We start from the raw sequence: 11,754 nt of genomic DNA, 5'->3' as shown, positions 1-11,754 counted from the left end.
TTACATATATATATATAAAAATTGAATATTCATAATTTCATATATTTGTGGCTGAAAAAGCAAAGCATATATATTCTCTGTCACACAAATACACAGGTTCAGTCCATGAATGTAGTCAACAGCCTCTCAAATAGCTTCATACATATATTTCCTGCCTGTATCATCACTTTGTATTATTAAAATATAGCAACAGCAGCCAGAGCAATTTGCTGCTTCCATGACAATAGCACCATATTCATGTCAATATAAATTTAAAAAATAAATTAAAAAAGAGAGAGTGCAGGATGGCGCCTCACGACGTTGTTTTTCCATAACAAAATCACGTGTCACAGATTTTCCGTTGCAGCGAGTTGGTGTACTCCTGTATGTCGTAGGCTATAAAAACTAAAAAATCGACTTTTAAATAAAAGTCTTCAAGCCTTTGTTATTTCAGGTTTTCCATTTGGACTCTGGGGTCAACAGAATTGATTTCAGTCACTTGGGTGGAAACAGTTTATCTTTTTTGTGTATCTTGTTTTAATGATGTTGGATTATTTTAGATTATTTTATTTTCCTGAAAATTCGTTCCTTCCTTTTTGACAATCTTTTCCGAAACACAAGGTGGCGCAACACAAGCACAAGATGCAGCCCAAACTACTGTATAGCAATAAGACGAAGAAGATGAGTGGCGTCATCAACAAGTGACCAATTGTATGGCGCGCGGATTTGAAGACAAATGTCGGACAGGCTAGCACAAATGTTTGATATTCAAACGTAAGTTTGTCGTTTAATGTTTCTTTCTCGACGCGATTAACTTCGTAGTCATTTTAAAAAATGTTCAACACGCAAAAAATTCGTTTCCGATGTTGGACATAAATTGAATCGTACTTACACGAATGTTCACATTACCGAACCGATAAGACATACAAATGTTATACAGACACGACAGTGGTGTTGATATTGTTGGTATTTATTAAGAGGTCTTTTACCTCAGTGTCTTTTCAAAATGGAGCCTTATGCTAATGCTAACTGCAGTATATCGCAGCCATATGAACAACCTTTGGATTTGTCGAAAATATCTGCTCACAAATAATAAATGCAGAAAAACAACTGAAGCAAGACGTAAAATAGTTTTGAACAAAACTACAGTCAAATATAACAAAGGGGCTTTCTTTACATGTGCCCTGTTACTAGCGACCAGTCCATTGTACTATAAGTACCCTGACATTGAGTGGAGACCAGTCCATTGTTTGTCTATATGTGCCCAGCCATAATCTGTCTGGCAACCATTCCAGAGCGTACTCCGCCTCTTGCCCGAAGTCAGCTGGGGGGTGGCCTTCAGCCCACGTGATCCTAATGAGGATGCTGTACTTGGATGGATGAATAACTTGATTTCACATGTGCTTTGTGCATTTGGATTTTGTGTTTGTGTTTCATCACAAGTGTGTGTTTTTGTCAGTGTCTTGCAGCGCTGCGACCCCGCCCTCCTGGCGCCATGTGACGAGGGGGGCGAGCTGGACTCTGCAGCAGAGAAACTCCTCTTCCTCCAGGTTTTCTGCTACTTCTGAGGGTTTTGGTTCACAAAACATCTTCGTCCTCATTCCTTGTGTGTGCATGTGTATGTTGTGTAGGACAGGCGGCGTGTGCAGAAGGTTCTGTGGCGTCAGCTGTTTGTTCTGGACTCCACAATGCATAAGATGGAGGGACTTGAATCTGCCCAGCAACTGCTGACACAGCCCTGTCCCCCTCAACCAGGTAGCCCCGCCCAGAGGAAGTACAGTGAACCCCCATTTATTGCAAGGGATATGTTCTAGACCAGGGGTGGGCAAACTTTTTGGTTCAGGGGCCACATTGACTTTTAAAATTTGACAGGGTGGCCAAGTCAGGACCAGATGCTTACCCATCAAAAATAAATAAAAACAAGAACAATTTATTGTAGTGTTAATACTTAGATTTACTTTTAATGGGAACAGTGTTGTTTTGTTGATCACTTTTTTGCCAGTGCATCCAAGTCTGGTGTTAGTTTTGCTGTGGCAATTCTCAGAACACATCTGTGGTGTTCATCATTCAGCTGGGATCTGGAGGATGTTTTGTTGGTGTTCATCGCCCTAAAGGTCTGTTCCCTGTCCCAGCTTTTTTGGAACATGTTGCAGCCATAAAATTCCAAGTTAATTATTATTTGCTAAAACAATATAGTTTATTAGTTTGAACATTAAATATCTTGTCTTTGTAGTGTATTCAATTAAATATAGGTTGAACATGATTTGCAAATCATTGTATTCTGCTTTTATTTATGTTTAACACAACGTCCCAACTTCATTGGAATTGGGGTTGTATTATTATTATTAGTCATAGCATCTGTTCTCGCGTGCTGTCAAGAAATGGAAGCCTATTATATAACAACACTGAAACAAATGAAGACTTGTCTGCACAGTTCCCCAAGTAAGAGGCAATGTGTGCTTGCTACAAGCTGTTTATTTGTTCGTTTGCTTTCAAACTGACACACAAAACAAAAGACAATTAAACAATTTGCTATCTTAATGGTAACATATTATCTGCTATAGATAGAGGAAATTAGCATCGATGTTGTGGTAATTCTAAACCATCAAACTGCTATTACTTTAACACACACAAAGCAGTATTACATAGAGCATACAACAACACTCACAGCCACGGGCATATATTCCCTCTGTTTTCTGGGAACAATGGCTAAATGTAATTTTTTTATTAGCTCTTCACTCCTCTGTTTACGTGTTAGCTGCTGCCACCAGAGATTCTGTTGAGGAGAACAACAGAGGAGCGAGCAGGGACAACTGTTTGGAGAAATGAACTTTGCTTTTTATGTCTTCATTTCATGGAGACTTCAATTAAAGATGACGTCACGTCATTGACACATTTCAATAATCAGTTGTCAATGGCTGAATTATTACTATTGTCACACATTATTATTGTATTTTATTTATATATGTATTATTATTATACTATATCATCTAAATATGCTCCTCGATCGAGGCTTCTCGATGATCCATCCCTGCTCCTTGATTACTCAAGACAATTGAGATGCGCCTTAATATGGGGGCGTGAGAACAACGTCCGAGTCCAAGTATCAAGGAGCTAGGGATGTTGCAATTAACAGTGACCAATGACTGTTGCTGAAGCTTAGTTGGGGACCTTCTCCGCCTCTTCTTCTTGCTGTTAATTACGCTGCATGTCTTCAAGTATCGCTTAGTGCTGTCCAGCATGTTGTGGCACAATGTGGTACAACACAAAAAGCGCACAACTCTAAATTCGAACTTTCCTTTAAAAACTCACATAAAACGATCACTTAAAATCTGCAATATAATGGGGGCGCGAACCATGAAAAGCGATATTGTGGGATAGCTTATTAGAAATATTTGTGTGACACACCCCTTTTTACACTTCCCACACGGAATTGGAAGGCAGACTATTATTTGGATGTATGATTCGTAATATATGTGTCAATCCAACGAGACACTAGTCTGCTTCCTGACTACAGAGGGTGGAGCTCGAGGCCGTTGGAAAGTGTTAAAGGCGGAGTACAGGTTGAGGGCGGAGCAGATGGAGGAGATGCTTGCCACGCTGCAACACAACATACAAACCATCAACAACAAACGACACAAAGTCACACAACTGCTTCAACAGCTGCAAGCCAAGGTACACACTCAATAACACACAAATGAACTAGAAGTTGCCAGTTGATTTTATTGAGTAATTTGAGTTAGGACTTTAAAAAAAATAAACTGCACATCCTTGCTTACGTGCACTACTTACATTGACAACATGGCTGTGAACAGAGGAGCTACTGTAGTTTACAGAAGCAAATTCGGTGTTAACTACTTTATCCATTTGGTTGCTATTTTTCCACTTTTTCAACCCCTAGAGCAACTATCTTTCAAATACCTTTTTTTTAAACATTATCATAAAGAAAAAATGGCGGCACAGTGGAAGACTGGTTAGCACATCTGCCTCACAATTCCGAGGACCTGGGTTCAAATCGGGCCTCGCCTGCGTGGGTTTTCTCCGGTTTTCTCTCAAACCCCAAAAACATGCATGGTATGTTAATTGAAGACTGATTTGCCTGAATGGTTGTATGTTTATGTGCCCTGCGATTGGCTGGCGATCAGTTCAGGTTGTACCCCACCCAAAGATAGCTGGGATAGGATAGGATGGATAAAGAAAAAATATTTCTGTGGAAGCTGATGCAAATCAATGCTGGGAACAAAATGGTTTCCAAGTCTGTTTGGTGTCAGGAAAAATAAAGCAAATCTCAGAAGGAGAAAAACAACAGCAAAGGGTGTTTTAAATAACATCATTGTATAGGTCCAGCAATTTATCAATTAATCGACAGTAAATCGCTTATCAAATCAAAAACTATTTTGATATTCCAATAATTGCTGTGAGCCATTTTTAACTTAAAATTGTCAAAATCCTCAGATTTTTGTAGTCCTCCATGAAAGCAGAGTGATTATCTTTACTCTAATCAAAATAAAAAAAAAAAAAAAAGAAACTTGCTCAAATTTGCTTTTACTTTGGAAAAGAATTGTCAACCAAGTGGTCAACCCACTCCTATGACCTGAACTTCTCCACAATGATGTCTTACCTATTTTACGAGAGCTTATTGTTTTATTTTTATTCTTATTCTCAACACATCTCACTTCGGTTTTTAAAGAGTTTTGTGTTTTGAGACAAAGGCAATTTTCCACCTTGGTGGCCAAAGAATTATTCTTACAATCAATATTTTTCCCTATTTTCTGACATTACGAACCAGTACATGAATCATCGACAGCTATAGTATAAATAACTGCATTAAGCAGTACTCAAGAAGTAGGTTTCGGTTTCAAAAAGGTTGGTGAGTACATCATTATTCCCGGTCTTGCTTAACTGTTATTTAGTTTTGTTTAATAATTAAAAGGTCCCCTTCTATCTGTTTATTTATTTGTTTATTTTTAATAATCTTTGCTATCCTATTATTGGGTTTGCAAGATAATTTGTGTTGCGAATGTCCTTTTTTCAAGCTATTCGAGTTGGACCTTTTCGCCAGGCAGTTGAGACGGGCGGTTTCTCATTAATATGCAACGTAAATAAGCTTTGCTCTGATTGAATCTTTCATCTCAATTTAAATATGGAAAACGGCTTTGCCCTGATCTGTCCTTGGCGATATCACGACTTGTGGCGGCGAAGTGTTCATATTGGCCTCGCTGGGTTGTTCGCTCAAAACCCAGAAATGCACTTCCAGCAGAATGTGAAAGCTTATGTTTACAAAGTCATCCTCCATTAAATGGCCACGAACACAGTACAATTCTAGTTCTGAAAAGCTTGGGAATTTCTCCCAAAATAAATTAAAGCCATTTATTCCTCAACTCCTGAGTATGAGTTTGGCAGGTGACTCAAAGTTAAAGCTTTGTAAAAGACGCAGCCGTGTTGCCACTCTGCAATTTTTCCCAAGATAAGTGGGCAGGTACTTGAATATTAATTGTCAAACTTGCATCACGACGACGGCGATTTCAAATCCTGTCATTTGGAAGCGGTTTGGTGTTCAAAGGATATTGCATTCAATTGACGAACCTTACCGTAATTTTTCTTGCATTTTTCCCCCCAGAAAATTGTCAAAAGTCAATAGTGCACATTATGCATGGGTATATATAGGAGAAAATGAAAACGACTTTCCCATTTTATAAATGTATGCCGCCATCGAGAGGTTATGAAAAAGCTTTACACTTTAATTCCAGTGTGCCACCGCACCCTAGAGGTTATGGTAAAAGTTGTACACTTTCATTCTCGTATGACAGGGGTACATATGACTGCATATATGTACAATTGTGCTCATAAGTTTACATACCCAGGCAGAATTTGGGAATGTTTTTTTTTTCTTTTTTTTTAATGACTGAACAACAACCCTCATGAATTTCTTTGTTTATGTTTTGTTTAATGATAATGCTTTTCTGAAATAATTGACAGTTTAATTTTAATCCCATTGAAATAAAATTAAATGTGTTTCGCCTGGTCCTTCATGTTTTCTTTAAAGTATTGTACACATCTTACAAATTCTGCCGGGGTAATCAAACATGAGTACAACTGTGTGTTTCCTCAATTACTAAATAAATGTAGGGCTGTGAATTTCAAAATAAGAGCTAGTAAATAAAAAGAAAGTATTGTGTTCAAATAAAGTGCTTCAGAATAATTGTTTGGGAAAAAAAATAACAAAATACAGAATACTTTGTTTTGATCATGGGTAGAAGCAGAGTCATGCATTGTAAAAATGCATTATACATTGAAGGGTTTTCCAGAATTTTTAGGTCAACTTTAGGGGTGCGTATTATACATGGGTGCGCATTATACACGAGAAATTACAGTAGATGTCAAACTTAAACCGGGTGTCAGACTTATTTGGTTATGCATAAAACAGTAGATCAAAATTGAATTTTGATTGAAGGGGACCTTTATACAATAAAAAAAAAAACAATAATCAGTTAATAATAATTGAAAAAAAAGATTTTGCAATAAACAATGCAAAATACATTTTTATCATAGTATTCAATTATTCGATGGTAAAAACGATTACAAATATTCAGTAGTGACAGCCGTAGGTCATTGGTATCTGCTTTCTCTATAACCAAAAGGGGAAAAAATAGATACAAATCGGAAATGGGATTTTTGTGACACGTGTGTCTGGTTTGTGTGTTTCAGAAGAAACAGAGTGACAACATGGAGGCCTGCATGCAGAAGGCCCACAAAGTGTTGCAGGCATGTGATGGTCAGCTGACTCAGCTGAGGGCGGAGCTGGATGCGGAGCTTGGGCATGTGGACGACTGGCTGCATTCCAAAGAGGCGTGAGTGTCATCGGGTCACATGACTGGTCAGGTGACGTGTCAGGTGACCAGTGTGCTGATGTCAGTTTGCAGACATACATGGCTGCCGTGAACGTGGTCGCACACGTCCGCCTGCTCTCCTACAACCAATCGGAGGTGTCTCTGGAACTGTGGCCACACCCCCCCGCCAACACGAACCTGGCAACCAATGAGCCAGAGCGGGTCAAGCTGTCAATTATCTGGAACCCCAACAACCACTTCACACTTCAGGTTGATCCGGTACAAAAAACTCTTTGCTGCCATTTTGATGCTAAGGAACTATGTTGAAGTGAGATGAGGGGCTTCATTTAGACAAAAGTAGTGCATTGCTGCCATCTTCTGACATATAGAGGCAATAAAAACCTATAACTTTTTCGGGGGGGCGGGGAAATTAAGGATTTTTTACAGGGCTCAGTTCATATGTGTCATAGTGATTAGGGAGTAGGGAATGAGTGAACGATTCCCTACTTCTTTAATCACTACAAAGGGATTTTTAGTGGAAGTTTTGCTGAACAACAGTACATTCTATAAAAATCTGTAGTATTTAGGGACTAAGTAATGAGTGAATGATCGTTGACATGGTAGTGTGACCTCCTGTCATGTGATTAGACGAGCTCGGCAAGGCAGCTGCAAGAAGCCGTATCGGGCCACCCCACCGAGCTCAGCGCTGCCCTGTTGGAGGTGGTGCAGAACTACATGGGTCAGGCCGACCTCCTGGCTGAGATCCAGAGTCTGAGATACAGGTGAGCTCCTCCCATGACCCGTTGTTGTCCTCCATGGGCTGACGTGGGCGTTTCCTATTTCAGCTTTGCCATTGACTGGCATCCTGCTCAGCGTGTGCTGGTGTACCTCAAGTCGGCATCGATCTTGTGCCACCTGGAGGTGCAGGAAGGGTACCCCGACAGCGGAGCCATACGTCTGCGAGACGTACAAAGAGATGGACAACCCATGAACACCGCAGCACTGCAGGTATGATGCTCGGCCATCATTAGCATGTGTCGTTGGCACCAATTAACAGCATGTGGTATTAGCATCAAATATTAGTGCCAATCATTAGGAAGTGTCATTGGCATCTATCATTGCCACCGTTGATGAGCACAACTAAATTGTTAGCACCAATAATTGGCATCAATCAGTAGCATGTTTCATTAGCATATATTATTAATAGTGATGCACAGAATTTTCAGCCACCGAAAGTCGCCCAAAAGTGCATTTTTGGTTTTCGGCTGAAAGACCTTTGTTGCTGAAACAAGACTGCCGAAACAGGATGTTGACGAGTGATGATGCAAGTCAAAAATACGGCCAGCTCGCGCTTCTCTGCTTAAAGCTCGGCGGTGCCACAAACAACGAGGTGGTTGCTCTGTCGGGGTTTCAGTTTAGCGGCTACGATGTTCGTCAACCTAGGTCTTAATTGGGGCTGGGCCATAATAAAACGATAGAGACATATCTCGAAATAAATTTTCCTTGATAAACATTTGAGACACGGTCAATAGACTTTGATAAATTGCATCTGTCCATGTTTTGATAGACAATACGAAAGCCAATAATCGAGTTCCTCCATGCTGAGCCAATCGGGGTGTCAATAGAAGTGATCAACTGATATGAAAAAAATATGCAGTATATTGTGATAGGGTTTTTAGTGAGGTTAGTACACAGTCAAAGCCATAAATGCAACTGTACTATTAACTGGCATAATTTGTTTTCAGTGTTTTGGCCTTGGTTTACTAATTTTTGGTTTTCGGTTTTAGCCAAGAATTTTCATTCTTAATAATTATCACCATTAATCATTAGGACCAATTATTACTAGACATTACACGGATTTTATCGGGCTGATCGGTATCGGCCGATATTTAGCATTTTATGCTGATCGGCTTTGTCATATTTCGCCGATCCGATCAATGACTGCAACAGACATTTACTTCGCTTCGCCGCATGCACAGTATATTTGAATCCAAAAGCTAGTTTATTTTTAGCCTTGTTGCGTGTCTTTTGACGTAGTACTGTAAATATCTGACGGCCAATGAAGTTATTAAAAAAAAAAAAAAAAAAAAAAACCTTGGCGGTGTGGGGCAGACAAGACATAATTCCCGGATCAGACTACAAGACAAATTTGCTCATTCACGATTGCACTGTCAGACTACTGCAATAAAATCTTGTATTCCGATACCACCGCATCCCGTTTTTTACGATCATTGGGCTTTATCTTGTCAACTCAAATGCGACCGGATACACTCGTTACCGTGGCGACAACAACAAGAGTGGAGCGAGCCGGCTCGACTGTATTATAGGGACAAAATGGGGAAAAACGTGTTGGTGGTCACCGGTGCTCAGGACAGGAGAGGGCGTTCATTTAAGGCTTGCTTGAGGTATGTTCACGTACTTTTAATATGATACGGCTCAAAGCAGGCAATAAAATGTTATGTAGCCTAGCAGGCTAGTGGTAGCATGAACAATTGGATGTAAACATGCCGCCGTTCTGTCGAATCATGCTCTAAAGTTTCGGTGTGGGTGAAGTAATTTAATTAATAATAAAGTAATTTAATTACAGTAAGTTAGCACCCATTATTTCTGTCATGTAATGTTGGTTTGACCTGACTGATTAGAATACGCGATCTGACTAGAGCAGTGATTTCCAACCTTTATGGAGCCAATGAACATATTTTACAATTGAAAAGTCTCACAGCACACCAACAAACAAAAATGTCACAACAAGTGGATACATTCATTACTGTATGTATTTCCTGCCATCTTCATAGCAATTATTAGCACCAATAATTGACATCAATCGTTTGTAGCAATTGTTAGCATGAATAGTTGGCATTAATCATTAGCATCAACAAAAAAATCCATCAAACACTTTTTTCTGTCTTTTTTTTTTTCCTTCTGCACTCAGCCTCAAAACCCTGACTGGAGCCTCAGTGAGTGGCTCATTTTTCTCTGCAGCAATCCTCTCATTTGATGGTTAGATTATCATCATCATGTCCTTATTTGTGATACTCAAAATAAAGAAAACAGCTGGCAAGAAATGTAGTCATGTCATGTGATGTATGTAATATATATATGTGTGTTAGTGTATGTACAAACCCCAGTTCCAATTAAGTTGGGACATTGTGTAAAACATAAATAAAACCGGGTGGCTGATTTTCGGGTCGCCTCGGTGGTGCCCCTTCATCCCTCTGTGTGTGGGGGTGTACCATCCACCACCGGGCCACTCTCGGGTGGACTCCTGGACCCGACCCCGCCTCTCGATTGAGTGGGGTGGGGTCCTCAGCCTCAATTACAGGACACTTCTGACGGTTATTGTGCATGTGAAACAGTGTCAATTCACTTGCATGTGTCTGCAGACACACACTCCTGGGACTGGGTGTGGGGCCTCTCACTCATTCCGACAAATGACTTATAACTATGCAAATCTCTTGGGTATCCCCTCACTTTCACTCTGGTCTGACAGATGTTTATAATTTACATTAATTACCTTAAGTTGAGCTGGAGTCTATCCTCGCTGACTTTGGGCGAGAGGTGGGTTATACCCTGGACCGATTGCTGGCCAATGTTGGGGTGCATGTAGACCAGGGGTGTCAAACTCAAATTCATGGTGGGCCAAAATTTAAAATTGGGACGTCGTCACGGGCCAAACTCAATATTTAATAAAAAAATCACTGCAATGTGCATGTTTCCGTTTTCTGCAGAAATGTAGCGTTAAAGTTTATCATATGACAACAAACTTACATTTTGCTTAAACACTGAATCTGGAATAAACAAACTTTAATATTATAAACACGAGAAATAAAATTTGTGATAAAAGACATCAGTGGTATTTGTTGTTTTGTATTTAAATAGATAACATTAATTCTTCTGTTGCTCTATCTTATATTTATCTGTCTCCAACTATCTTTCTTTTTGATGTAAATCTTTTTTCAAAGGCCAACAACAAAACAATCCCAAAAAATAAGAATGTCATTCAATAAAAAATCCAAACCTCAAACTATTAACAGTCCCTGCCTAGGAGTTGATAAAGGGCATTAAAAAAATGTATAATTAAATTATGTTATATTTTTTGCTACAGCCAAGTTGCTCCGCACACAACAAACAGGTCTGTCTTTTACTTTAGTGAACAGATAATCTGCCTCACACCTGTCTTGTCTCCATTTTCCATCTTTTGGCTGTTTTTGGGAAGGGGAAGTGTAAATTTGCTCGAGGAGACTGGTAGCATCGTTGCTAACGACTGCAACAGAAAGGGAAGGGGCGCTTGCCGGTCGAGACTGATGGGCCAACACACTAGCAAAGCATTCTGGGATTTGTAATATTAGTGGCGCATGTACTATATACTGGCGGGCTAGCTCTAATACACATTTAATATGGTCTTGCGGGCCAAATATAATTACATTGTAGATTTAAAATCTCACAAATATAATTCATATTCAGTGCAAAAGTGAGGCCAGTTTTTACCTTCATTACTGTGAAAGCTAAATTTCCACATTGCAATATTCACATAAGCTCATTGTATTCACAGCCATGAATGAGGTAATATTGTGGCTTTTTTTTACATGACTCCTCTTCCTTGTCTTTGTCAGCCTTGTGCAATCTGGTATATGCGCCACTTCTGCATTCAGTAAAACAGGTGAAAGCACTTCCTCCCGGTATGGCTAAATGGCAGATTGGGACAAGTACCTGTAGGATCATCTACAATGTCTTTTTTTAACACAAGATGTTACCACAGAGCCACCAAAGATGACAGTAATCCAGCTTTAGGCTTTAGTCGTGTTTATGTATATCACATCATGTTTGTATAAATAAATGACATGTATTTAACTTTTGTCCGAAGACACCAGCCATAAAGAAAACAAAAATTCAGCAAGTTAGGCTTTAAACCCATCATGTCATCAAACCCTACTCATGCTCATTA

General features: G+C 39.6%; 1 protein-coding gene across 1 annotated transcript; it reads left to right on the top strand.

The window, feature by feature from the left end:
• Positions 1–66: 66 nt before the first annotated feature.
• On the top strand, positions 67–9,865 carry si:dkey-225f5.4 (uncharacterized). Its single transcript, XM_061680774.1, has 9 exons — positions 67–753; positions 1,439–1,529; positions 1,611–1,734; positions 3,497–3,654; positions 6,688–6,830; positions 6,896–7,088; positions 7,458–7,591; positions 7,655–7,817; positions 9,742–9,865. The coding sequence occupies exons 1-9, from the start codon at positions 716–718 to the stop codon at positions 9,805–9,807; spliced, it is 1,110 nt and encodes a 369-aa protein (XP_061536758.1). The 5' UTR covers positions 67–715; the 3' UTR covers positions 9,808–9,865.
• The last annotated feature ends 1,889 nt before the right edge of the window (positions 9,866–11,754 follow it).

The sequence above is a fragment of the Phycodurus eques genome, chromosome 7 (genome assembly GCF_024500275.1).
Source record: "Phycodurus eques isolate BA_2022a chromosome 7, UOR_Pequ_1.1, whole genome shotgun sequence".
NCBI classification, from domain to species: domain Eukaryota; kingdom Metazoa; phylum Chordata; class Actinopteri; order Syngnathiformes; family Syngnathidae; genus Phycodurus; species Phycodurus eques.
This window is presented reverse-complemented; position numbering and strand designations above follow the sequence as displayed.

What these genes read in the sequence shown, in the direction of transcription:
- si:dkey-225f5.4 (XM_061680774.1), top strand. Translation starts at nt 716, where the DNA reads ATGTCGGACAGGCTAGCACAAATGTTTGATATTCAAAC. An exon ending in AGAAACTCCTCTTCCTCCAG is followed by an intron (nt 1,530 to 1,610) that starts GTTTTCTGCTAC and finishes TATGTTGTGTAG; the next exon opens with GACAGGCGGCGTGTGCAGAA. An exon ending in TGGCTGCATTCCAAAGAGGC is followed by an intron (nt 6,831 to 6,895) that starts GTGAGTGTCATC and finishes TGCTGATGTCAG; the next exon opens with TTTGCAGACATACATGGCTG.